The sequence below is a fragment of the Lepidochelys kempii genome, chromosome 25, assembly GCF_965140265.1.
Source record: "Lepidochelys kempii isolate rLepKem1 chromosome 25, rLepKem1.hap2, whole genome shotgun sequence".
In the NCBI taxonomy this organism is placed as follows: domain Eukaryota; kingdom Metazoa; phylum Chordata; order Testudines; family Cheloniidae; genus Lepidochelys; species Lepidochelys kempii.
The window spans coordinates 17,205,991-17,233,737 of record NC_133280.1 but is presented as its reverse complement, the minus strand read 5'-3'; the positions used below and the strand labels follow the sequence as shown (position 1 = coordinate 17,233,737).

Here is a 27,747-nt window from a genome sequence, read left to right as displayed (position 1 = left end):
GTGGAGAGGGCTCTGATTGGTTTAGAGCCATGAAGGAGCGCGGACTGTCCGGCACCACCTGCCGGTCCGGCCCGCCCACTTCCGGCCGTAATGTGTGCCGGGACTGGTAGTCTGCGCTGAGCTGCACCCCGGCGCCCCGGAGAGAAGGCTTTGTGATTGGTTCGCGTTAGGCGATGAAAGGTCGTCGCTACGGTAGCGGCGCCCGTGGGCGGGCTGGCCAATCAGGGGTCGGTGCGCCGCGGGCCGGCGTTGCCGGGAGGCCGAAGGAATACGGGCAAGGCTGGAGTGCGGAGCTGTGGCCCTGGCCGGGCCGCTGGCGGGCGCGGAGCCCACCCCGTCCTCTCTAGGCCAGGGACGCAGGCCGCGGGAGCCGGGAGACTCGGTGCCGCCTCCAGCAGCCTGGGCCCGCGGGGCAGCCGCCGGGATGCGGAGGGAAGCGCTGCGCTCACCCGACCTCAGCCTCTGGGCGGGGCGGCAGGTGGGGTCCGGGCTCCCGTCACGGGCTTTGCTGGGGCATCGGCCCCGGCGCTGGGCGGGGTGCAGGGGAGGGGCTGGGTCGCGGTCGCTTCAGGCTTGGTCGTGCCTGTTGTGTGTACTAGGGAAGCGCCTGGAGGCCCACGAGGGCACGGACCCGTTGCACGAGGCAGTGTCATAGGTCCACGTAGTAAGAGACCAGTCCCTGCCTTGAAAAGATTATAGTTGAAATAGAGAAGACAGGCACAGGGTAGAGGAAGGAAATATTGCTATCCCCATTTTACCATTTTATCCCATGGAGAATGGGAGCTGAGGAAGATTAAATGTCTTGCTAAGATCATGCGGGAAATCAGCAGTAGGTCTCCCATGGTTCAGTAGTGTCCGATCAACAAGGGATCGTAAGAACGGCCACACTGGATCAGACCAAAGGTCCATCCAGCCCAGTGTCCTGTCTGCCGACAGTGGCCAATGCCAGGTAATGATCGAGTGATCTCTCTCCTGCCATCCATCTCCACCCTCTGACAAACAGAGGATAGGGACACCATTCCTTACCCATCCTGGCTAAAAGCCATTAATGGACTTAACCTCCATGAATTTATCCAGTTCTCTTTTAAACCCTGTTACAGTCCTAGTCTTCACAACCTCCTCAGGCAAGGAGTTCCACAGGTTGACTGTGCGTGGTGTGAAGAACTTCCTTTTATTTGTTTTAAACCAGCTGCCCATTAATTTCATTTGGTGGCCCCTAGTTCTTATATTTTGGGAACAAGTAAATAACTTTTCCTTATTCACTTTCTCCACACCACTCATGATTTTATATACCTCTATCATATCCCCCCCTTAGCTTCCTCTTTTCCAAGCTGAAAAGTCTTAGCCTCTTTAATCTCCCCTCATATGGGACCCGTTCCAAACCCCTAATTATTTTAGTTGCCCTTCTCTGAACCTTTTCTCATGCCAGTATATTTTTTTTGAGATGAGGCAACCACATCTCTACACAGTATGCAGGGTGAGGGCATACCATGAATTTATATAAGGGCTATTAGATATTCTCCCTCTTATTCTCTATCCCTTTTTTAATGATCCTAACATCCTGTTTGCTTTTTTGACAGAGCGGCACACTGCATGGATGTCTTCAGAGAACTATCCACGGTCTCTTTCCTGATTAGCTGTAGCTAAATTAGCCCCCATGATATTGTATGTATAGGTGGGGTTATTTTTTCCAATGTGCATTACTTTACATTTATCCACATTAAATTTCATTTGCTATTTTGTTGCCCAATCACTTAATTTTGTGAGATCTTTTTGAAGCTCTTCACAGTCTGCTTTGGTCTTAACTATCTTGAGCAGTTTAGTATTGTCTACAAACTTTGCCACCTCACTGTTTACCCCATTCTCCAGATCATTTATGAATAAGTTGAATAGGATTAGTCCTAGGACTCATCTTTGGGAATCACCACTAGTTACCCCTCTCCATTCTGAAAATTTACCATTTATTCCTACCTTTTGTTCATCCTCCTCCTTTTGTAATTCTTCCACAGGGACACATGGATTCTCACCTTAAAAAACTCACCATGTCCAAACATAGTAGTGCCCCTACTGACTCTAACAGTACCCTTTCTATAGGCAACACAGAAAGGGTGGAAACTGACAAAAACAAAGACCTTAAAAGGGAGAGCCTCGTGGAAACTCAGTTTAGTCACAGCAGATTCCTAAAGAAAAAGCAGCATGCACAAAGAAACCAGCTGAACCAGAATACTTGTGCCATGCAGGAGGGGAACAAGCATGTTGCAGAAAAAACTCTGGATACAGCCTCAAAGGTGAGGTCAAGTGCCGTTCTGAGAAAGCTAGCACAGATAGAAAGCAAGATCATGACCCGAAAGGTGCAGATGGATTTTTCTGATACTGGATTGGACCCGAAGATTTCGGATGAAAAGAACTTATCAGCTAGATCCAGCCTGGAGGAGAGTGCAAGAGGTAGCAGGTATCTGAAGAAAAATGACACAGTCAAGGAAAATGTGACATTGAGTAAATCCCATTTCAAGGGGAAAAGAAGCTGCCAGACAACAAAAAACAAAGTGCCAATTAGAAAACAGCTTGGTCTAGATAGTGATGAAGAGGAAATGAGACAATTACTAGGGAGCTCTTTGGAGTTTTCCAGTGAAAATGAGAACCAGAAGGATGTCACCAATTTTTCTAAACCTGACAGAAAGGTAACAATTTTACTGGGTTAGACATTGTTATTTACATTTTATGAAATTACACTTTAAATAGATCACTTTATAGAAAATTAACACTGTAACAACTTAATTTCTAGTATTTGTAATCTACTTTTATAAGATGAGAGCTAATGGTCAATTGACATACTACTTATTCTATTTAGCATTCTGAATGGTAGATTATTCATTATCAATATAGTGTATTTTTAATTTCGGAGAAAGTAAAAGATGTTAGTAAACCTTTTAGTAAAGGTTGAAAATAGGTAAAGTAATGACAAATCTCTTTTTCAAGTTATTCATGAAGTCCAAGATGAAGAGTCCACCAAGAACATCTTTTCCACCCAAAAAACAGTCTTTGACAAATCTATTTAGTGTTCCTTCACTACTTAGCAGAAGTTCTCAGAAAAGAACCTCTGATAGAATTAATCCACAAACTCCCTCTCCACCAAGTAGAAACTTGCAAAGACCAACTAGTATGTCTTTTCAATTGCCAACTTCAATAAAAGACAGCTTTGCAGAGACCACTTCACCTAGAACGAACCACATCAAACAAAGTCAGGTGTCCTTGTCTGAAAGGAGTGAAATCAAGTCTTTGGATGAGTTGTTTTCAAAAGCAGCAGATACAGAAAATGCAACCAGTGACGGTTCCAATGGTGAGTTTTTCTAAGTTCATTTTACATTTCTGCTTATGTTCTGAACAGACTTGATGTAATCCATGGACACTCAAACTAAATTAGAGCTCATCATATTCAACAAACTTATCCTACAGAACTCTAGATCCTGTCAAAGGGATTGAGATTTGCTCTGAGCAATGTTGTTCTAATGTAATGTAAACCTTCCCCTCCCCCCCCATTTTTGATTGGCTGAAGGAAGCAAGGTCCTACAATCAATCTGATGGCATTTCTCTCTTTGTAACATGATACCTTTTGAATACTGCAGCTGATTAGTTCAGAATTTCAGAGAATGTTCTAGGCACCAATGAGCAGAAATCCTATTGATTTTGGTAAAAATTGGAAAATGGGGGGAACATGTTGTCCCTTTTGTCTGGTTAGGAGACCCAGCAGCTTCAACCACCTCTGTAATTGTCTATAGATCAAAGAACAAGTTGTTGGCAGCCATTGATATCTTCCAGCATAACAATATCCCCCATCTCATCTCTGCCCAATCTTCTAGTTCTCTTTTAAAAGTTGACAACCTGAATGACTTATCTCCCAACAGAAAGAAAAGAAATAAGAATGATCAGGAACAATGGGGTTGCACCCAGAGCCCCTGGCATGGGTGGGGGGAATGAGGAACCCTGGCACTAGGATGAATGGGGATGCACACAGAGACCCTGGCAGGTGTGGAAATGGGGGACAGTGGTATGGGGAGGGGGATGTGGGGGGGCACACAGTGAAATAGGGGGCCTGGGTAGAGGGGGGAAAATAAGGAGCCCACAGAGACCCTGGCATTGGATGTGGAAAGAATGGGAGACAGGAAGGAGGGAACACACAGAGCCTCTGGCATGGTAAGAAAGAGCACACAGCATCCCTGGAATGAGAGGGAGAGGATTGCAGGATGTCCTTGAAACAAAGGGGGATGAGAGAAGCATGGGAAGCTTGTGGGGGAAATGGAGGAATTCAAGAAGTCCCTGGTGTGTGCAACGACCTGTGTCTACAGAAGAAATAAAGTGCGTGACCTCTAGCTTAATGATATGAACAAGTGAGGAAAGCTTGGTTATAACCATGTCAAAATAAATCATAGCTCACAGACACGCCTGTGGAAGCCAGTGGAATCTAGCTTAGGCCTTGTCTGCACTGCAGAATTAAACTGTTACTGAGCACAGTTGTCAGAAATTGGTAAAGATGCAAGTCTAGACAAGCACAGTTTACAGTGCTGAACACAGTTTGTCCATGTCTACATTTGCAGCTTCATGCTTAGCTCTGGTTTGGCTCAAATAATTGTTGACAATTTAAGAAATCAGGATTATGGTTCAAGCTGCACAATCACTATGGACTGGAGTCCTAACAGTGACTTACCTTGAACTTTGTTTTAGTGATGTATTACTGATGGTAATACAGTAAAATTTATATTGCCTTTCATTTCAAGCTACGCAGGCAGGCACTTTACAAACATAAATTAAGTCTTGCAAATTCATCGCCCCATTGAGCAAAAAGGTATTATCTCCATGTTAAATGGAGGAAAATAAGACACAATGAGGTTAAGTGACTTGTCCATACTCTAACAACAATTACAAGGTAGAGCCAGAAATAGAACCTAGGAATTCTGAGATCTAGTCCCGTTCTAAACATCAGACCACAGTACCATTCTGACCAGTCTTATGGAACTTTTAAAAATAGCTTTCTTATATCATCACTAGACAACATTAAACAAGAGAATCTGCGTGCATTATGAATCCAGTTGATTTAACTTAATCAGTGCTTGGATTATCTCTTTTAAAAAAAAAATCCTCCAATTCAAGAAAACTGTAAAGTACAAAAGATCTTAATAGATAGGGCATGGAGGGTCTGAAGTAAATACCACGTAAAACTTTCTTGATCTGTATAAGTGAATATGTAAATCAGGAAAACAGTATTGAATGTATGGCCTTTTCTCCTTTAAAGGAATACGTAAGGTAACTTTCCTGCTGTGATACCATTTGTCATTCAATTGCAGACTTCAGATTAAATATTTTGAGCATTGATGACTTGGATCCAAATGTTTCTGGTGATAGAGAAGCATTAAAACAAATGGTAAGTAGTAAATCCTTACGTTATCTAGGAGAATTTGTATTCATGTGTTAAATGAAGATGGATGTTTTGAAGGGAACAGCTTCCATTTTACCTTCTAATAATCTATCTAGACCTATTATGTAGAAAGCAAATTAACTAGATTTACACTGTCTGAGATTATATTCACTGGGTTTTAAATTTCTTTTAGTAGATTACACATTATCTGTTAGTTAGACTTACCTTTCTTGGTAATATTTCAAGGGAACGTTACTCATTTCCTATTAAGAAAACATAAGTCTGGTCAAAGTATGTAGCAACCAATAAGGCTAATATTTCATAAGTGATCTATACTGTAGTACAACGTTGTAGAAATATAACAAACCTTTCCAACTTGTATTGCTGAGACTCCACTCTTGGAATTTTTTTAACAGGAGACAAACATTCAAATAAAAAAAAAATCAAACAAGGACTCAGAACCAAATGTGTTTCCTGTGAATAATAATGACCAAACCCCCCTTAAAGTGGTGAGTGTCCTAACTAGTACTAATGCTGCTTCTAACAATGATATGGAAGGGGAAATCATGACTGAAGCTGAAATCTCTGAGGTTTTAAGTGGAATTTCTACAGACTATTTTAGCGTTAGACAAGTGTTTCCAGGACCTGAGGAGAGCACTGTTAATTCAGAATATTCTGAAGACTTTGAAAAATCTCTGTCTCTACCAGTATCTGAGACTACAGACAGAAAATCCTTGTCTGAAATGACAGTGGGGCAGTCTAACAGCTCTATGTATTCCAGAAAAGACCTTTCTCCCTCACTCTCATCACCTCAGTCTAACAAAAAATGGCATGAGACAGTAAGCAGAGTGACTGTGAAAGAGATGGCTGTGCAGACAACCGATTCTCCATTCTCCTATCACTGGTCAAAGAGTAAGTTCACATTGATTTAAAGTTTTGGGGTTTCTAGGATTCAAGTGCTAATCCTAAATAGTTGTCTTAACTCTATTAATAGATTCCAAGGCCAGCAGGGACCATTGTGATCATATAGTCTGAGCTGTGGTATAACATAGGGCATAGAATTTCCCCCAAATAATTCCTAGAGCAGATCACTTAGAAAAACATCCCATCTTGATTTAAACGATGCCAGTGATGGAGAATCTACCACAACCTGTGGTAAATTGTTCCAAGGGTTACATACTCTCACTGTTAAAAATTTATGCCTTATTTCCAGTTTGAATTTGCCTAGCTGTAGTTTTTAGTTCAGGTACTATATCCTGAATTAATCAGAAAGATCCCTTTTAATCTGTCACAATATTCATTCAGCCATCTGTACAAAAGATACGCCCATTACCAGATAGTACAGCTCATCACCTCCAACTGTTGTTGCTAAAGGGCAGCAGAGGGATGGAACTGACTTCCTTGAGGGGCACTGGAACCTACACAGGCCTTCGTAAGACAGTGGGGTTTGGAATAATACTCAGATGGTGTCCTCAAATGGGATTTTTTAACTAAGGTATGAAATAAATATGTTGCTCAAGCGACCCTACCACTGTAGAACCCTTTAAACTGAATGTACTTCCTAGTGAAGAGCCAGGCGCTCAGTGACAAAGGTCAAGCAGCTGATTCTTGTACTGCTTCTGCAGGTAGCTGTTTCAACCCAGGACTGTCCCCTTCTTTAAAAGTAAAAAAGCACCAACGGCTTTTGCCATTCAGGCCCTGAACTGAAGGATTCTAGGTCTGATTCTCCTAATATTCGCTGCCTAGCACTGAAGTTCTGCGTGAACTAGACTTTCGGGGGGGGAGGGCACTTGCCTGTAAATGGTTGAGGGTCGCTAGGGCTCTTCAGGAAGCATGAGGAAGTAGAACAAAAACTAGGCAGGTACATCTGAAAACAACTATTCTGCACTGAGGTGCTTGAGCACTTCCCTATGCCATTTCTAGGGTCAGAAGCTTTCTATAAAATGGTGACTTCCCACACCATGGCAAATACTAGGGTGACATCTCCAATAAGACAGTAGCATAACATGAGCAGCGGTCTTCAGCTTCCATGTGGACTGGTACAAGTCTCTGGTTAAAGCTATGCACAAATTCTACACAGACTTCTGAAAAGGGGAATGCTGCATACTTCTAGTTCTGAAATACTCTATCAGAAACATTAATGCTAAGATTCTATCCTATACATAGGGGATGGCACAGCAATCCTTGGCCCAGCTCTAGGATGCAGTTATATTGATCCGGTACCTATTGCCAGTCACGTTGTCACCATGGATGCCATGGAAGGTATTGTAAAAGCAAGAAGCTAATACTCATTCTGTTGTCCTTGTACTTTACTTGTTCAGAATTCACAGTACACATTACAACACTCAAAGCACTTGTTCTCTTCCCTCCTGTTTGTAGCCCTGACAGCATACAGTCCTGCAGTGTTTGCTTTGAATGACTTGTTAAAACAGCACTTGATGCTGACCCAGCACTTCGTGGAGACCATCCACCATCTTCATACATCACTTGTGGAGTCATTGGAGAATGAGACATTTCAATATCACACACTGGCAGAAGCTAAGGAGGTAACTGCAGCAGAGTACTAACTGAGTGTTGTCTAGAGCAGCTGTTCTCAATGGGGGTAGAGGGGATCTGAGGCCCCCGGGAGGTGTGAGCTGGTTTCACGGGATCAACCAAAACAAACCAGAGCTGGCATTAGAGTTTCTGGGCCTAAGGCAGAAAGCTGAAGCCCAAGCAATGTAGCTTCATGAGACCCCTTGTGGCATAGGGTCCTGGGAAATTGCCCTGCTTGTTACCCCTTAACACCAGCCCTGGCTTTTAATCTACTGGATATACAAAAACACAGTTGTGGGACAGGTGGGCTGTGGAGTTTAATAGCATGTCGAAAATGCCAGTCTGGAGCAGAAGACAGGTCATGTGTTATATAAACTGGGTCTAGGCAAGAGAATAAATGTTTATGGAAGAGAGTCTCTCTCTTCCCCTGCAAGAGGGTAGCAAAGAAATAACTGTTTCCAGGACCATTTGTTCCCCCATTAGATTAACAAGTAGAGTTTACTTAACTGTTGTATCTAAATTAGAAAAAGTTTGAGTTTGTAGGAATAGATAGTTACATTGCTTACCAAAAGCTTAAACACTTAAGTGTTATCTAGCAACTCAAAAGCCACTCTTTACCATAGGTCAAGTCCTATAGTATCCATAGCATTCATCTTGGAAGAACCAATTTTCTCCCACTAATTTAAGGCATGGTACTAATCCTTAACTGGAAGGCAGTCTTGACCCACTGGATCCTCCAGAGAACTATTTGTGTCTGGCTCCTTTTACCAGAACCCAAGCAGGTGATCTTATACATGCACATTGCAACTAAAAGTTCCGGTAAGAGACTGTTAAGATTGCAAAGTGAAGCAGTCAGGTTAGGAATGCCAGAATTAAGGCTGCTGTAACTTCAGTTCAGGCCATTTGTGCCTAAGCATTATGCTCTTTAATTACATTTTTTCCATGAGACTCCTGCTTCATTCAGTGCACAGAATAGACAGTACTCACTGAACTTGCTAGTTTTTTTTAATTATTGAATGTGTGATCCCAGACTTTTATTACTCACCATCCAAACCCTACACCTGAATATAAATCTTCCTTCTGATCCTCTCTGCAGTGCTCACTACCCTAGTAGCTGAATACTTTAAAACATTAATTTTTCAAAACAGCTCTGAGAGGCAAGGTGAAATTTCTGTTTTACATAGGGAGAATGGAAACCAAACTTGTGAACGGTCCACTAATTTTGGGTGCCCAATTTATGATACCAAGAGCCTGTTTTGGTTATTTCACGTTCTAGTCACTGCACATCTCCCACTGACATCACTTGTAGCTGTATGTGTTCAGCATTCCTGTAACTTTTATCCCAGCTGTCTCAAGCTGGATAAGGAATACAGTTAAACCAAAACAGGTGGTTTAAGAGATCTGCCAAAAACCACACAAGAACTCTGAAAGATGGGACATCATTTGACTGCCTTAACCCTATGACTACCCTTTCTTTTTTGCAGTCATCTTCCTTGTTCACTACACACCTTCCACATTGTACAATAAATGAGGCACAGGGTCTCAAACAGCTGTATTCACTACAGAGCTCTGCCTAACTCAATGCACAGGGAATGGGAAGGGGAAGCTGTAGAAAGTGTAATTAAGATCTTAATGCATATGCACAATAGGCTACATTAAGGTTGCACAGGCACCCCTGATTTCAGCTCTTCCTAACTGTGGTTGCAAAGTCAAGCACTTTATAGTGTTCTGAGTGTGTTTTTTAATGTGCTAGATGCTATACAGAGAAATAGTTCCTACTCCAAAGAACATACTTACAAACTTCTTTATCACCCCACTGCACCTACCAAACACACAAGAAAGAGGCTTCCTCTGCCACACTCCACCAGCTTGGATAGAGACCACAGCTCCTGTTGCTTGGTATAGAAAGGCACAAGTGTTGTAAGGCAAACTTATCTTATTTTCAGCATTGATTGAGCATTTGCGTATTAACCAATCTTTTGTTACTTTGCAGTACATCAAGAGTCACAAATCCCCACCTCTGACAATTGACAAAGCATTGGAAGAAGTTCAGAAAATGAAAGAGCAGTAGCTGCTTTGAGCGTACCATAATGAATAACCAGATTTACTTTCACAAGTGGGATTTTCAGTTGCAAGTCTCAAACTGAAATAAGATTTTCAACTGTTGTAGAAAAAGCAGATACTGCTACTGAATTGATTTTGCATGTGGTAAGAATTCATACCATCTGTAAACTTTATCCTTATGTACATGCTCTTCAGGAACAAGAAAGTAGCCTATCACTACAGCAAATATTAGTTTTAACTACCTACATGTCTTCAGTGGTAAGTTAGACTTAAAATGTGCTAAGTAAGAAACAGCACATTAAACCTAGCAAGCAAAGAAACAAAGGATTATATGTAGTGTTTGTTGCATTATAAATCAGAACTTGACCTGCATATTTAACATAGTGGTGATATGGTTAAAAAAAAAAGCAAACCTCCATTATTGTTCAGGTGAGGAGTCCGCAAGTGAAAGAATATCAATCATATTAAGTTAGTGCACTGCTTCATTTCAAACTGTGTATGGATATAATTTTGTCTTCAAGTTGTTATAGAAAAAATTTTCAGAACACCTACTCTTAAAAATAAAGATGAATTCCAGACAAGTTAAGAAGATACTTTATCTAGGTAAGGACAACCCACTTACTTTGGAAAAACAAGCTAAAGGCAGTTTTATAAAAGTGTTTATTTGAAGGCAAAACAGTAAAATTCACAAGTTGGTAACATACATGTCTTTTGCTGATTCACAGACAGTTACAGTTTCACAGCTACAATAAATCTAAAACAAGTTGATTTACCATATTGGACTGGATGGTTTTGAAGATTTTTACTGTAAAAATGGCTCTGGAAGAGGCTGCCATCCGGCAGACCTCTGCAGTGGAGGTGCAGTGTAAGGATGTCTAGCATCTGTAGCTGGTGGTCTCTGGAAACAGAATTCAGTTACAAAAAAGGGTATTTTGTAGGCAGGGTGGTTTCCAAGAATGTTTCATATTTAGAAATGTGGGGTGGGGAAAATGAAGTTTTCTCTACTGAATTAGTTTTAGCTTTTTATTCAAGGGTATATACAAAAATATAAAAAGCTTAAAGAATGCCTTTCATTACAAAGCACTGAACATCTTAGAGCACTTGAGTGGCTAAAACAGTTAACACTCTACATTCTGAATAGAATTGTGATTGCAGCAGGTGGTGCATAGGGGCTTTAAGTTGTGTAGTAGGTTCTAATAAGCTCATACAGTGCTCATAGGTCACCTGTATTGGAATTAGGTGCTTCATTCCCCATTTAGACATTAGGATACACTGTTCAGCATCAGTCTGACTTGCTCCCAAGGCAGCAACCCCTCCACTTCAAATAGAATTAACCTTTGAGAGAAAAACATACATTATGGAACAAGAGACATAGAACCATAACAAGTAACAGCTGTATTCCACAGGAATGAGTGGATCACAATCCTGGAGCAGGGATAGCTTGGCAGGGGTTTAGTTCTAGTATAAAATGGGGCAACTAATTTTTAAAAGTTTGCAAAATAAATGGGTATTTTTAAACTCGCTAGACATGTAACAGAAATGACTGGCCTTTTTAAAGCACTAAACAAATGTTGGAATACATGTCATAGCCTTCCATTTTCCATCATAGATTTAAAGTCACTTCCTCCAGACATTAATCCTGATTTATACAAGATTAAGTTTAATCTTTTGCAGAAGATGCAAGACATCTTTCTTCAGATTTCAGGGAGTCTTATTCAGGTGGTGGAGGGTCTTGGGTTTCACGCTTCACTGAAACAATAGGGAAAAAAGTTCTTACACATTCTGCAGTTAGTCTCAGTTCTGTCTGAAGAGTAATGCAGTTTAGGATGAGGGCTCCATTCACAAAATGGGTTCTCCCTCCACATTTTATTGGGGGGGGGGGGGGGTAGAGACTGTTACACAGCCATAGAGCTATGGCCAGAAGTGACTTTGCCTGCCCAAAGCACCTCCCTCTTACTGTTTTCCCCATTGCTATTTGTGAATCTTTACTCAGCAAGGGTACTTGTCACTCAGAACCCCTACAACTCCTGTCCCTCCCTCATTCTCAAAATGAGGCTCTCCATCACACAGAGTGCCACTCACAATGGCAAAGACCATTGTAAGTTAACCTGTGTCATCTTTTCCTAAGCCTCTACTTCAGGTCTGTGCTGTGCCTACCCACTCTGGTTCTGGTCCTTAGGAAAGGAGCAGAACTCAACAGTAAGGGTGAGCAGCTCACAGCTGGATAGACAAAGCCAGGCAGGAATGCCAGCCTGCCTCCCAGTACCCACAAACCCATCCTTTCCTCCTGCCCTACTAGCCATTAGCCATCCTCCCCCGATAGTTTAGGGATAAAATCTAGTTTCCTGAAGGTTAAAAAAACAAACTGCCTAGCAACCACCCCACAGCCAAAACATGGCTTGTAGAGGAGGGAAATAAGTGGAGTTGACTTGGAATGAAAGAAGAGGTTAATTAAAAATGCACATCAAATTGCAAATAACGCTCAACTCAGATTAAATTTAGAAAATGCATAGTTCTTTCCTGCTACAATAGTCTTTTCAGTTTTAACCAAGTATTCCAAAAGAGATAGCAGCTGTATGTAGTACTCCTGGGGGAATGCTGCACAATGCAGAATTTTGCAGAAATTAATGTGCACAGAATTTCCTTTCCCCCCATAAATGGACTGCAGTGCTGTTGGCTGCCACTAGGGGCCACTGGACCTGGCAGAGCCTAGCTCACACATAGAAGACACTACTAGGGAGAGGGAGCTAGAGGGCTCCTAGCAGCTGCAGTTCCCAGCATGCCCTGAGGGAAGGAGACAGCAGCAGGTAGGTACACAGGAAACTCCATGCAAGCCTGGGACCAAGCATCAGGCTGTTTCTCCCTTTAGATCCTGGGGGAAGGGGGGAGTGTCTGGGCTCTGGATGGGGGGTGTGCAGGTATCTGGGCCGGGGGACCCTGCAGCTGGGCTCCGGGAGGGGAGTGGGTGCAGGTATCTGGCCCCCTGGCTGGGCACTGCAGGGCCAGGGGCGGGCGGGAAGAGGGCAGAGAAACAGGAACTGGGTTGTCAAAGGGGTTTCTTTAACTCTGCTCCTTTTCTGTGCATCTCTGTATTGTTACAAAAAGAAAAGGAGTACTTGTGGCACCTTAGAGACTAACCAATTTATTTGAGCATAAGCTTTCGGAAAGCTTATGCTCAAATAAATTGGTTAGTCTCTAAGGTGCCACAAGTACTCCTTTTCTTTTTGTGAATACAGACTAACATGGCTGTTACTCTGAAACCTGTATTGTTACAGACATACTTGCTGACACATATTTTGAAATAAATTACCAGAATAATTGAAATTGGTGTGATTATATAGTGTTATTTTGAAAAAAACTTTGCAGAATTCTAAAATATTGTGTGCATAATTTTTTAATTTTTTGGTGCAGAATGTCCCCAGGAGTAATGTAGTGTGACAACAGCTCTTACCAAGGAAAAAGTGTTGGGGTTATTCAGGGAGCAGCATTTACTTACCCAGAAATGTAAAAATGAATAATAATAAAATAATTATAAAACTGATTTGTGTTCTTAATCTTTTGATTCCCTATGCAACCTCCACTGGATTTTATAGTCTAGGGAAACCCTTGCCAAGTGGGCTAAAGTAGCTATTATATTAACTACAGTGGGTTCACAGGACCTTTTTAGATTGTCCAACATTCACTTACAGTCATCTCTGGCCTTCATGCGTGCAATAAACGAGTAACTTTTATTTCTGCGGTAGTTTTCATATGGGTCATCTAGTGCAACTCCTACTCCTTTATACTGATCCCATTTATCTCTGATATCCCCTCCTTTAATTGGGTCTTGGATTCCTTGTTCCTTGGCTCCCAGTCCTCCAGATCCACTCCATCCTATAAAAAGGACATGGGAGAGCATCTTGTTATTGAATTCAGTAGAGTGTGAATTGTACAGGAAACAAAAGTGAAGAAATCGTGTACAAGAAGCTTGACACAGCCTGAAACAATAGCTCCGAGAAGGGTGAACTGTCCCGTTCATCTCAAGACCTGCGGCTTTGTGGAGAATGGGAGGCACTGACACCACTGTGTGCGCGAGGAGGAGTGCAGTGGGCTCCACCTTCCCACTCAACCATCAGATATATTTTGTCTACTGGAGTAAGTACCTAGTGTGGGGAGTCCCCTTGCTGCCACGCCCATGGCATACCCCCTGCTTCTCTGGAAGGGAATGAGGGCCCCTTCAACTACCACTCAACATGGTAGTGGGACTGGCAGGTGGGGGTGTATAACAAGGTAACTATGGCCCTGTATTACCTTAAGCTGGCCCTGTTATGAAGGTGTGCATAAAACCAGTTTAGAACCTATATGAGTGACTGATGAACAACTGCCTGCTGCAGGACAGTTTGGGGAGGAGGAAAGTAGATAATCATTAGAAGGAGAGGTCTGTATTTCCAACTAAAAAATTATTACACATGAAGCAGTCAAGAGCAGGACTGCAAGATTTGGCATTCTAATATGTTAGAAGGAAGGTTAGTCCCAACAGTTAGAGCATTAGCCTAGGATTCAGGAGTTCTAGATTCAAGCTTGTGCTCTGCCAGGCTTCCTCTGCAACCTTCAGAATGTCACTTACTCTCTCTGTGCCTCACTTCCCCATCTGTAAAATGGGGATTATTAGTAGTACTTCTCTACCTTACAAGGAGTGAGTCAGGATAAATTTGTTAGTATGAGTGGCTCTATCAATTATGACAATAGGGGCCATATAAGTACTTAAAGAGCTGCAATAAAACAGTGTTAATACTGTTTCTGATAAGGCTGTAAAATGAAACAGTTTACAACAGAAGCTCCAAAACAACCTACCCCAGTCTCAGCCTTTTGCAACCAAGGCCAAAAATAAGGTGGACAATGAAATGCATGGCTGGTTTCATTTACTATTAGCAAAGGCAGGGAAGTTACGACCTCTCAATCCCTTCTCTCAGGCACTCACGATTGCAGGGGGTACCAGTTATTTTCAGAGCTCCTTGGGTGCAATAGGCCTACAGTCACACAATTCACCTACACATTAAACAGTCTTCATCTGAAATACATTAAGAGCTGTTATAAAGAGGACAGTGATCAATTGTTCTCCGTGACCACTGAAGATAGGACAAGAAGTAATTTGCAGCAAGAGAGATTTAAGTTAGATATTAGGAAAAACTTCTGAACTATAAGGATAGTTAAGTGCTGGAATAGGTTACGAAGGGAAGTTGTGAAATCCCCACAATTGAAGGTTTTTAAGAATAGGTTAAACAAAACACCTGTCAGGGTTGGTCTAGATATACTTGCTCCTACCTCAGCATGGTGATGGACTAGATGACCTCGAGGCCCTACATGATTCTATATGAAATGCATTTAGTCCTCGGTGCTTTATACAGATATATATGGCAACCATCCCTCTCAAAAGAATGGTGTAAACACCAAAGTAGTTCAGTTAGTGTATGTCATGCTGCAGCATTATGAGTGGCTAAAATGTCTAATCCTTGAAGTCTTTCCATGAACAATGCAGGCGTAAGACAAAGGGCCAGAAGATGAAGACAGCACACTACTAGCATTTCAGATCTGCTGGTCTTTCCTCTTCGCTCTTTGCTTTCCTCTCTCTTAGCTACTTCTCTTCAGCCTCCAACTTCCTGATGCAGCACAGCCCTCCAAGTGTGACCTGTTGCTAGCAGCTTCCCAGCTTGCAGTGTTGATGTTGAAAGTTTTCAAGTCCCTCTTGCAAATGACCTTGAACTTGAGCCTAGGTCAGCCTAGTGGCCTTGGAGCATCCATTGTTCATACGCTGCAGGTGACTAAGCCAATGGAGAGGTCGGTGTTTGAGACTAGCGATTAGACTTGGCAGTTTTGCTTTCTCAAGTACTTTAGTGTCAGGAACTTTGGATTCCCACTTGATATTTAGAATATGGCAAAAGACAGTGGCTGTGGAAAGTTTAGCCTTCTCCGACGCCTGCTGTCACTGGTCCAGGTCTCTCCACCACACAGCAGTCTGCTCAGAACACACATCTAGTAGCCACACAGCAGTCTGCTCAGAACACACATCTATTAGACCCGTGTCTTGGTGTTCAATGATAGTTTCCTGTTATCTCACATTTATCTGTGGGCTGAACGTAGTAGCTGCCTTTCCAATGTGACAATTAAGCTTGTCATCTAGAGAAAAGTTATCCAATATAGTTGATCCTAATCAGCAGAATGCGTGCACAACTTTAACAGGGGGATCAGAACAAGTTTGGCCCACATATTTATGAATGCAGCATGGCTTTATTTCTGAAGTCTACACTCTTTAAGAGCGTGACTTAAATTATCTTTAGGCAGAAGAGTCCAAGCCAAGGGGCACCATAAAAATTACATTATAGCCTCTCACCCATACAGTACATGAAACCCTGGAGAGCAAGGACCTTCCGGAGTAAGGTGTAAAACACTGTGTCCTAAAGTCAGAAGGCTGCTTTTTTTTCCCTCCCTGCTTTGTGAAAGGTTCTATTTGGGGGAGGACCCAGGATGGTTATTTCAATCAAAGACAATAAATCTTACCCATTTTCACTAACATTTGATGCCCTTTATTTTCTTCTCCAAGTCTTGAATCAGGTATAGGAGGCCCAGAGTTAGAGCCTAAACCAGCAGCAGAGCTAAGAGAAAATACAAGTTATAATTTATCATTAGAATTTTAACATTTCACTGTGTTAAAACATATTGCATATAACTTATTTTTTATGCATATGTATTGTTTAAACTTCTATAATCAACATAACTGGCCAGATATAAACCTTTGGAAAGGCAAGACACAAGGAGTCCTGTTGCAGCACATTCTATGCAACTCCCCACCACAGCGGCAGATATCAAGGATATCAGATACCATGGTTTTCTCAAGAGTATGTTATGTAATTAAGGGTTTTTTATGCAGTGTTTTAAAACACAAGTTTTAGTTATCACCAGGAACTACAAAGTCATTTTATCCTCTCTCCATGTATATATGACATGACCGCGCAGTTTGTTCAAGTTATGGTTTGATCAGCTAAGAATACTGCCTTTTTCTACCCAATTCGTTAAGTGTTTAATATACAGAAACTATCATAAAAGTCCTAGCCCAACCTCATCCCGCTCAGAGAGTACATCAAACTCAATCCAATGGAAAGCCTTACGGAGGAGTGGGACTGCGAGATCGGGACCGGTGCCGCCTTCCCGGGGAGTAAGATTTAGATCTTGATCTCGATCTTGACCGTGACCGACTACGAGAAGAGTGGGACCTGCTCCTGCTTCTGGAAAGTAAGAGTGTGTGAAGTCAGTTACCTTTCTCTAATGCACAGGATTATAGCAATATATAGCTTTTTCACTGGTTCCCTAGCTTTTGTAATTCACCTGTGACATTAATGAAATAGTATTTTTAAAAAGGTATCTAAGATCTGGAGAATTTATGGACAGAAATGCGGATATACCATTTCATGTACACAGCTTCCAGTGTGGTGCATTCTATATATTCATCTCCCTGAACAAAACCTTGTGACCTTTGGTGCCTTAAACTAATTAAGATTTCCTGAAGAAAGCAAAAAACCTAGAGCTAAGTTTCAGAATCTTCCATTTTCTGGAGAAAAACCCTGCATTCTCAACCTTTGAGAGATTTTTGAATATGCAAAGTGAGCACAGTCTAAAATAACAGGGTCAGGAGTCAGGAACTTCTGAGTTCAACTAACAGCTCTGTCACTAACTCATTGCATTGCCTTGGACAACTCATTTCACCTCTCTATCATTTTCCTCATCAGTAATATTGGGAATATTTACTGCCCTACCTCCAAAGGTCTGTTGTGAAGGATCATAATGGCACACATCCAGCATTTTAGGAGATTTAGCTAGCCATAATTCCTAATGAGCTCTTGCTTCACCCTACCTGGACTGTGATCGTGAATAGGATCGTGATCGGGAGCAGGATCGTGATCGGGACCTTGAATAGGAGCCAGATGACTTTGAAGATCTTGAATTGGATCGTGAGGAGGAACGACCTCTGCTTTTAGACCTACTGCGAGATCGAGATGGCCCACTGCATAGGGATAACAAAATACCAAGAAACCAGAGTAAGATTCCTGTAAGCTGCATAAAAAGCAAACATGTACTTTCAATTAAACTAAAATTTAAACATCCTGAAATTTTGTTGACAACCCAGTGAAGCCAAAGCCTGCCAGGGTGGCAAGTATGTGGTTTTCTATACGTTAAATAAATCAAGCTCCAGAAAGTTTAGACATAATTATTGCCCCAGCACATTGTCAAAAAGATTTTGACTATATGTCTAATTAAGGCAGCAGTAGCACAGTCTAAATGAATGGCAAAAGGCACTTAAGGGAACTCTTACCTATTTCTCTTCTCCTGACCTTTCCTCCGTCTAGCTCTCATTTTAGCTCTGAAGAACTCGTACAGCCCATTCTGCTCCCAGCCTTCACTGCAAGATATCAACCACACACAGAATCAATATATGGGAAAAGCTCACTTTTGTCAAATAGACGAGTTCAGGATTTTTAGAAAATAGGGAGCCTGGGGAAAGTGGTCTCACATGCGCTCTGTAGGAGACCAGACAGCACACTGGAGTGGATGAAGTTCAAAAGGTAACTTAGAGTACTTATTTCAGCATTAGCAGAACCAAGTTAAAGGCCCTGAGAGCTTCTCAGGGCAGGGCATTTTCCTTACCATATTGTTGGCTATACATATTCTTACCTGTTTCTAGGCCTGTCATGAGATGGTGGACTATAAAATGCTTCAACTGCAGCCAGCAACCTCTCACTTGGGGGCATTGGGGGTGGAAGACGTATATCTTTAGGATCCAAAGGTTTATATTCATGATCTTCAAGCTGTCAGAAACAAAACAGATGGCTTTCAAGTCATGGGGTGACTACCTAGAGAGATAAATATGCCTAGAAAGTTTAACTGCTTAGACATCTTGCACTTCATTACTGAGTTTAAAATGGTCTAAAAATAAGGCTTTGGCCGGTACCATAAACAAGCACTGGGTCTAGTATAAAACAAAAACCTAGTGACATTTGCAGCATTAAAGTTGGCAGCACGTTAGCTGGGATTCCTTGGTGTATAAAACATAGTTGTAGTCTATACAGCCCCATGATATCCAAGCTTCTGGCATGAGACTTGGGAAACAGTGATATGCTCTAGGAATAACAGAATTTAGACACAGAAGAGACCTATTAATTAATCTAGAATACTATATAAATTATACCAATTTAACCCATTCCACAGCAGCCAGTATGTTCCCTACAGTCTATTTTCTGGTGTTTTCTTCACTTGTATTAGATAAGAATTACAAAAGTCTTCACAGAAAAGAGTTTAAGACCAGCTACCAAACATGGCTGGCCAGCAACTGGAACTGATTCCACACTCCTATAAATCACTATGTGCAACTGATTTTAAAATTATGGTAAACTTTAAAATCGATGGGACTTAACATTTTGAGAAGTGTCTTCTTCATAGTCTAGCTAGCTGCTTTTCTGAAATGTCCCCTGTGTCAATCCTGATTGATGCACAAAGCACACTACTTTGAAGTAATAAATAGCGCGTTAATTTTAAACTGTCCCTAAAATTGATCATGGGAGTTTGATCTTTTAACCCTTCTGCCCAGCTTCCATTTCAGCAACTTACTTTCACAAGTGGAGCCATAAGTCCAGCAGGAAGATCAAAGTAGGGAACATTTGGCACCAGGCTGGGATCATCATGGTTTACGTGAGGGGGGCCTTGCCTCCGCATGTGAGGAGGCTGCCCATTAAATCCATGTGGAGGAGGCCCAAAATCGGGGTGCTGTGGCCCACCCCAAGGAGGATGCTCACCAATTCCAGGATGAGGCAATCTATGCCCAGGATGATGATGAGGTGGTCCAATTTCTGCACAGAGAAGGACAAGAGGGGAAGACAGGAAGGAGGACAACTAATTGAGATGCCCCTCACCACATACATTTATTCTAAGAGAAAAAAAATCCTACTACAAGGAGAGCTCAATAACTACTACAGGGAAGAGAAGACACTGGATACAGGTCTGTGCTCACTCATGAAGGACCTACTGTCTCTCTCCCTCCCTAGTATACCAGCCACCCATATTTTCAATAGCAAAATTTCAAAAACTAAGGCCCTGTCGCTTTGTAGTACCTTGAGTTTGGAAAGTGCTAGAATGAAAGTTTCTGTTCTCAAAACCAGGTTACCTTGCATTCAACAAAGGAGGCACTAATGTGTTATACTTCTAAAGGCTCAAAATACAATTGCAGTCCATCTCGAAAGCAATACACTTGTAAGTTTTATCAACGTGCACAGACAAACAGATGGGAGTGGTTTCACAGGAGGACATGACATGCAAGTGCTTTGTTAACAGGGCATTCCAAAAGGAAGGAGAGAAAATGTTCCTGTTAAAATAAGGCAATGAATGATCTCAGCATGACCCACAATGGACAAAAAATACTGGCTGTGTGTACCAGGATTGATACAGCACACAACTGGGCCATTGTGAAATACGCTGACAGTGCTGCATGGGAGATCCAGCCTGGAACAGCCGAGGGTGCTGCAGGGCAAGAATGAGCAGACAGATGCTGGAGGGAAAGCCTGCACTATGACTAACCCAACTCTAGCCAGTGCTGGTAGTCTCTCACTTTCATTAGAAGCAGAATACTATTTGTAAAAAACAAATACTATTTGAAGTAAAAAACATGTCTCTACCATTTCCAGGCTCTCTCCCACCCTGTTTACATTTAATAAGCAAGTCTCTCTCCAATTCCCTGCTAGAATTCAGAAGATGGAGCAACTTGTCTGGATTTAGCTCTCTATTCTCTCCTATTGCTCGGGCTACTCTCCCTACTCACACATGATGTTGGCTCCATCCAATACATTTCAAAGAAATTTTAGCATTGTGGTGGATTCTCAATCACTGGAAGTTTTTAAATCAACAATGAACATTTTTTCTAAAAGATATGCTCTAGTTCAACCACAGCAATTTGACCTGAAGCAAGAGTTAATTCACGGCAGTCCTGAGTTATGTAGGTGGTCAGACTAGATGATCACAGTAGACTCTTCAGGCTTTTGAAATCTACAACTCTAAAACTAAGGTGTATAGCAGCAGGTGGCGAGGGATGCGAGCCCTTGAGGGGTGAGAGCTTTCCAGGAAGGGCTCTCTCATTCCTTTGATGTCAAGCTCTCATCACAAGGAACTAATTAATTTTAAAACAGCAATCGTCAGCATCCTCAGTACCCACTTTACCTTGAGGAAAGTCCCCTTGGGGGTAGTCAAAACGATGAGGATAAGGCGGCCTTTCAAAGGGATGGCGAGGTGGAAAGTCATCCTGCATGAAGCGAGGTGGGAAGCGGTTGAAATTATGTGGATGTGGGGGCTGATTGAACTGGGGATGTTGCTGATGGGGAGGGAACGGGCCTCTGAAGTGGGGTGGCCGCTGCATTCGAAATGGAGGTTCCCTTTGGCCCCCTCCCCATGGGGGCTGCTCGTGTTGGTTGTTCCATGGTGCTTCAAATTGGTTGTTCCAAGAAGGATCTGGCTGGTTATTCCAAGGGGTCTCCCGCTGATTATTCCATCCTGAGTCTCTCTGTTCATTCCACATTCCTTCATGGTTGTTATTCCATGGAGGACAGTGTGGAGGTCCCTGCTGGTGAGGGTAAGAAGGTTGGTCATAAGGCTATAAATATAAAGAATGTAATAAAAACAGTATTTCTAAATTATTAACTAGAGTGTAAGTACTACATGTGCACAGAAGAGGGGGAACAAACATCTGTGTACAGAGTCTGCTTTGCAACTAAAAGTTAGGACAAACTGAAAAGGAGAATTTTGAAGGAAAAGCTAAAGTGTTCTTCTCAATCCTGTCATTAACTGTAAGAAAAGATTTGTCACTGATCAGCATATCTACCACCAGGATTCCTGTTCTTAACACAACATAAGAGTAATGGCCCAAAGAGCTTTGAACCCCAGAGGGAGCACCTGCATGCTCATAAAGGAAAAGCAGTAGAAGGACAACTGTGAAATATGATTAATGATTTGCTACTTAGCTTTCTTTTGACTATGAAAACTCCAGATATTTTAAAATCTGGATTAACATTTCCAGCTTTTCACCAAGCTCCTAATTGTGTGATGATTTTCACAATATGACAATTATTGGACACCCCAGTGTTTACCATAGCTACATTTACAAGTTTGGTACCTGTTGTTGACCCCAAGGTGCAACAGGATGAGGCTGGTCAAACCAGGGTGGTTTATTTGGAGGAATCTGATCATGAGGCCCAGGGCCACGCGGTCCAGCAGCTGCAGGATCTTGCACCCCAGCCCCTGTTGCATCATACTCTGCAGAAGCAGCTAGAGGAAGCTGAGATTTGCCATCATCTGAAATAAATTGGAGACTCTTGTAAAAGCCACCCTTTGTTGCACTGTAAAAACAAAAATAGACAGTATCTGCCCAAACAACTTATACGTGATGGGCAAGTCAGTCTAAATAGCAGCCTATTACCAAGACAAGTGGTAAACTTTCAGGAAAGCTGACAGCCGTTAGCTTGTAACACACAAGTCCGGAGAATGCAATCATACCTGCTTGACTGACTGGAGCAGCAGGCGGTGCTGCAGCAGGTGTTGGAGCCGGAGGCGGGGGTGTCGATTTTACCTCACTCTCCAGTGGTGGTATTTGTATTTGTTGCTGCGGCTGTGGCTGCTGTGTTAAACTATTGACAAACTCTTCATGTTGTGTTTTCAAGGTTTGTATCTGCTGCTGGAAGGCCACCTGCACAGGCTGCACTACTGATGCATATTCTGTGATCAAAGTTGCCTGATGGGATGAGACACAAATTAAGATCAGCATTTTCAAGAAGTTACCGTGCAGCCATAATAGACACCATCCCTGCTCATACAGGCTCCCCCAGTAATGTATCCACCTCTTCCTAGAGGGATTCAGAGATTGAAACTATTCAGATCACAAACCCTCATTACGATTTACTAGATGCTATATGGAAAATCCCTCCTGTATTTCCCTTTACCTTATTTAAAAGCTGGCAGTTAGCAGCATTCATTTTGGGTGACTTAACAAAGGGTTAACCACAGACGCATATGGTACTATAAAAAACTTTAACAGCAGCCAAAGAAAGAAGAGAATGAAGTAAGCAAAGACAACAAACATGCCAAGAGAGCAGAATCAGGGCCAGAGATGAGGAAGCTGATAGGGTGAAGGGATGAAGAAACTAGGCCTAATCAGAACAGTATAATTATATGCTATATTTTAAATGGCCCCACCGTATTTAACTTTAGAACAATGTATTACATTATTTTTGTACTGCGGCAGAATAGAAGTTCATAACAAAGAGACAGCTACTATTTACATCTCACAAAAGAGGAGTTACTGCATTCAGCACTTAAAAATATGTCCGCAATCTATTATGCAATTATAATGAGGGGCCAACTTTCTCTCATGGCTAACCTGGTACTGGCCAAGTCCAAGAGCCGGGCTCTGTAACTGCTGAATAATTGATTCATCAAAGTAGCCATTTTTCTCCCACAGCTGAAGGAGCTGTACAAACCCAGGAAAAAAAAAAAAAATACCGTTAAGCACATGACAGCAGTGACAGAACAACATTAGGGTACAGTAAGCTACATCTTTATAAACTAGTCACAAGGACTTCTCCAGCATTGAAAACAGAAACATAAGGCTCAAGCTAACCTAAAACAACTACTTACTCTGGCAATTTTCTGTTGCTTATCCTCTTCCACAGCTAAAAAGCTAGTACAATATATAGGGACAACCACCTTCTGTAAAGCGGCCAGAAGATCTCGTGCTTGCTTCCGCTGGCTATAAAAGGGAGGGAGGGAAAAAAAGTATCAGCCTTTTACTATATTGTTAAATGAGCAGCAATACCCACCCACAAGTGTCTCATCCAAATACAGACGTATATGGTTAGTAACTCATTTGTATATAAGGAATAGGATACTTTACATTTTTAACCACACAGCATCAGCTGGAAACAATGTACAACAATGACCAAGTTAATTCAGTTCTTACTCTACCACCACTCTGCTTGCACCAATTATAGACATCATTCTACAGTCACTAAACATGATGGGACTATGTAGATAAAAAAAAACTGTGCCAAATCAGGCAAAGTACAAATTTTCTAGCAGAGAGACCCATGACTATCTATTAAACTCATGAGAACAACAAGTTGAAGAATGCATTTTAATCCTTACCAGTGATGCAACACATCATTGATTAGATAGATTAGATGTAACCGAAGCTCAAAGTGTGCCCCTTCTGCGGTTATGCGATTTCGCAGATGTCCAGCCATCAGCTCACAGTGTTGAGGAGACTTTGCATTACTAAACATCCAGTTTTTGCCAGCCTTTGAAAACCAATTTAAAATATTTTAAATTAATCTGACTTGTTCACATTGCATGGATTTCATAAAGCAATAGATCACTAGTCTGCAAGAAACTACAAGGAAGGGAATTCCCATGTAACAGCTGTTATTGAGTATACTATACAACTAAACAAAGAAGCAGTTAACTAAAACTGTATACAATGCAGTTAGAGGTCACAAACCATGTTCAAACTAGTAATGACATTTAACAGCTGTTTGGGTTAAGAAGATGTTGGTCACTGAATTTTGTCCAGCAGACTTAATTCCTCTCATCCATCTTTTGGGGCTTTGTCCATCCCATTTTGCTTTTGCTCACTGCCTCAGACCAAATGATTTGTTGCTCTGGGCTTCTCGCTTCCCCCTGTGGATATCTTTATCAGACTTCCAAACCATCAGAGTTATAAATGAGCTTCCCCAATGGTACTGTGAATTGGGAACTGATCTAGTCTCCCTATGTAGGGTAGTTCAGCCCGCATCTCTTGCCCCAACACCCTAAGCAGAGTCCCACTCGCTCCTGACTGTAAACTGCCTTCCTTACTGAACAGCAGTCAACAAACTCTGATGAGTTGTTCATAAGCAGAACAGGAAACATATGGAATCACTCGTATTAACAGAGAGGATGACATTCACAGCTGGAACACCACCAGTCTGATCTATTTACATGCAATCACACCCTCCTAAAACTGCACGTTACACACACAAGTATATTACCGGCAAAGGCAGGAACAGAACATATGGGTGAGCTTAGACATTTACTTACTGAGATTGCATCTTTTGTACATGTGTCAATTATTGGCTGCAGCAAGTTATCAAATTCATTCATGTCTAGCTGGGTTTCCTCCAAGACTTTCTGCATTTGTTGTTCAACTGCAAGGGCTACCGCTGATGTAACTTGTTCCTAAAAAAGACTGTTTTAGTATTGGCAATATCCTTTTGATACAAAACTCAGCAAATAAATCGGAGGTGCTCCTAGTCATAGGAAGCCCTCTACGGAGACCAAGATTCTCTACTCCTATTGACACAGGTACAGCTACGTTTCAGCTGGCTGTCACTAACCCCTTGTCCACCTGCTTCCCTATGACAAATCCTGAATCTGTCAGTATCTAGCAGAAACCAAGCAAGGACCTCAGCACATAATCCAGGTCCACACCCAGAGAATTCTACAATGTAATACAACACATCTTTAATACTGAGCTGTGGCCCATGAAAACCACTGTTTCCTGCATGCAATGTTTCACCCTGATCCAAGAAACCACCATTCAGATAAAAAATGGATTGCTGCATGCTGAAAGCCTCTGCAAGTCACAGCTGCAACCTTTCAATTTTATGCAAGATGAGTGTAGCCTTCACTTTCTTCGTAAGTTATAAATGTGGTCCTTGGTTGAACAAAGGTTGGGTGTCTCTGCTCTAAACAGGTTATCATTTCTGTTCTGCAGGAGACACCATATGCAAAGTGATGCCGGCTCATGTCTCCTCCCATGCTACCCTAAATTACCACTAGCTAGAAGCAAGATGCTCAAGATTCCCTTCACTCCAAATCTTTGTGCGCACACAGTGGACTGCTGTCACTGGCAGTCCAGTGTATGTAAAGCTAGTACTTGATCTTGAGCCTACCTGTCGCATAGCAAGGAGATGCTGCTCCTGCTGCTGGAGATTCCATTGACTCTGTTGGATAAGTTCCTCCACAGAGGGAGCTCCTTGTGGAGCTGGGATAGCTGCAGCTGGCGGAAGAGAGGGCTGTGACAATGGCTGGATCTGTGCAGTGGCCTCTGTGTCTTGAGTCTGTTTGCACAGCACTACCAGAAAAAAATGTTCATGGTAAGAGTCATAAGTAGTGGTCCGTTTGTTTACACCAATATCCTAAACAACCTATGCACCCTGTTAGCTCCAGAAACCAAACTCAACCTCTTTCTTACATAATTTTATAATATAAAACAAACATCAATCAAACTGATGCACACTCCTGGATACTTAGCCAAAATCTGAAGCTCCAGCATGTTATAGTTCAACATGATTTTTAACATGTATTTATTTAACAATGGGACTCTGGACAACCCAAGTTGGATCTATTGTAAATGCTTAATTCTCATTCACATTTTAATAATACCATTAAAGTATGCCAGATCAGCTTTTCCATAATGACTGGCTTAATTTTTCTACAATTACAGTATAAAGAGTATGAGTGATTGCATGCACAGGACTAAGTCGACTGCTTGAGCACGAACCACAAAAAAGATTAGAAAAAAAACCTTCAAGCTAAGATTTGTCTGCGTCAGGACAAAACATTAGACGAGAGAGTCTGGGCTGAGCTATAAAAAATATAAAGGTTTCAGAGTAGCAGCCGTGTTAGTCTGTATTCGCAAAAAGAAAAGGAGTACTTGTGGCACCTTAGAGACTAACCAATTTATTTGAGCATGAGCTTTCGTGAGCTACAGCTCACTGCATCCAATGAAGCTCACGAAAGCTCATGCTCAAATAAATTGGTTAGTCTCTAAGGTGCCACAAGTCCTCCTTTTTTATAAAATATAAAATTCACATCCCCCCAAAATCAAAAGCTTCCTTTCAGAAGCAGCTTAAAATACACTATTCTTCACTGGAAGTGTGGAGGGTGGGAGTCAGGACTCCTAGATTCTATTCCCAGCTATACAAGGGGAGTGGTTAAATCAGGGGGCTGAAAATCGGGGCTGCTGGGGTCTAGTCCCAGCTCTGTCACAGACTAGCTGTGAAGTCTTTAACAAGCGGATGGTTAATTTACATCTGTTTTTGTCCGCCAAGGGCTTTGGCGACACCAACACTCACACTGCTGCTGCTCCAGCGCCAGTTTGTACTTGTAGTAGCCATAAAACTCGCCCCCAAAAAGGAACGAGAACTTGGGGTTCTCCTTCTGCTTCTCCATCGTCATCTTCTCGAACTCGGGCCCATTCCGCGCCACAAACTGCGCCAACTTGTCAATGACATTCCGCAGCTCCTGGTCTGGGGCGGGGAGAGGGAAACGTCATCGCCCTCCCCGAGGCCACGCGGCCCCCACCCCAATTCCCCGGGCCTCCGCTACCCCCACCCCCCGCGAGGCCGCACACCCTCCCCGAGCTAAGCCCCGCACGCCCCGACCACCCCCTTGGCGAGGCCCAAACCCTGCCCCGCCCCCCGGCGAAGGAACCCCCAGTGCCCCCGGGCCGTGGCGACAAGTCCAGCCCCCTGGCCGGTCTCACCATCGGGCGGTAGCGGCATCTCCATCGTTGCGGGAGGACGAGGTATCGCGCCTTCTCCAGACCCAAAGCCAGGCTAGGCCCGGCCTGCCCTAGGCCCAGCCAGCCGGAAGTGCCGCAATAGAGCCTTTACGGCACTGACGCAGCC

The 27,747-nt window shown here is 42.5% G+C and overlaps 2 protein-coding genes across 12 annotated transcripts; one reads left to right on the top strand and one right to left on the bottom strand.

Moving 5' to 3' along the window:
* The first annotated feature begins 143 nt into the window (after positions 1–143).
* Positions 144–13,141, top strand: C25H19orf44 (chromosome 25 C19orf44 homolog). 6 transcript variants are annotated; one of them, XM_073324577.1, is made up of 9 exons: positions 144–478; positions 1,581–1,626; positions 2,005–2,681; positions 2,980–3,340; positions 5,343–5,419; positions 5,830–6,325; positions 7,580–7,675; positions 7,793–7,959; positions 9,942–13,141. In XM_073324577.1, exons 1-9 carry the CDS (start codon positions 425–427, stop codon positions 10,017–10,019), a joined length of 2,052 nt encoding a protein of 683 aa, XP_073180678.1. In that variant the 5' UTR covers positions 144–424; the 3' UTR covers positions 10,020–13,141. The 6 variants fall into 6 exon arrangements, with proteins under 6 accessions (XP_073180678.1, XP_073180673.1, XP_073180675.1 ...); XM_073324574.1 differs by lacking the exon at positions 144–478 and adding an exon at positions 535–949 and having other exon boundaries at positions 1,581–1,665; positions 2,010–2,681; XM_073324572.1 differs by lacking the exon at positions 1,581–1,626 and having other exon boundaries at positions 146–478; positions 2,010–2,681.
* CHERP (calcium homeostasis endoplasmic reticulum protein) lies at positions 10,656–27,747 on the bottom strand. Of its 6 annotated transcripts, XR_012156232.1 has the most exons (19): positions 27,603–27,746; positions 27,193–27,366; positions 26,008–26,189; positions 25,154–25,291; positions 24,224–24,375; positions 23,717–23,828; positions 23,460–23,549; positions 22,580–22,814; positions 22,200–22,378; positions 21,251–21,650; positions 19,652–19,890; positions 18,719–18,852; positions 18,360–18,446; positions 17,901–18,050; positions 17,158–17,274; positions 16,550–16,644; positions 13,700–13,885; positions 11,237–11,761; positions 10,656–10,910 (listed from the first exon to the last, which is right to left on the bottom strand). XR_012156232.1 is itself a non-coding variant. In XM_073324567.1 (18 exons), the coding sequence occupies exons 1-18, from the start codon at positions 27,625–27,627 to the stop codon at positions 11,724–11,726; spliced, it is 2,730 nt and encodes a 909-aa protein (XP_073180668.1). In that variant the 5' UTR covers positions 27,628–27,747; the 3' UTR covers positions 10,656–11,723. The 6 variants fall into 6 exon arrangements, 5 of the variants coding, with proteins under 5 accessions (XP_073180668.1, XP_073180667.1, XP_073180670.1 ...); XM_073324567.1 differs by having other exon boundaries at positions 10,656–11,761; positions 21,251–21,647; positions 27,603–27,747; XM_073324566.1 differs by having other exon boundaries at positions 10,656–11,761.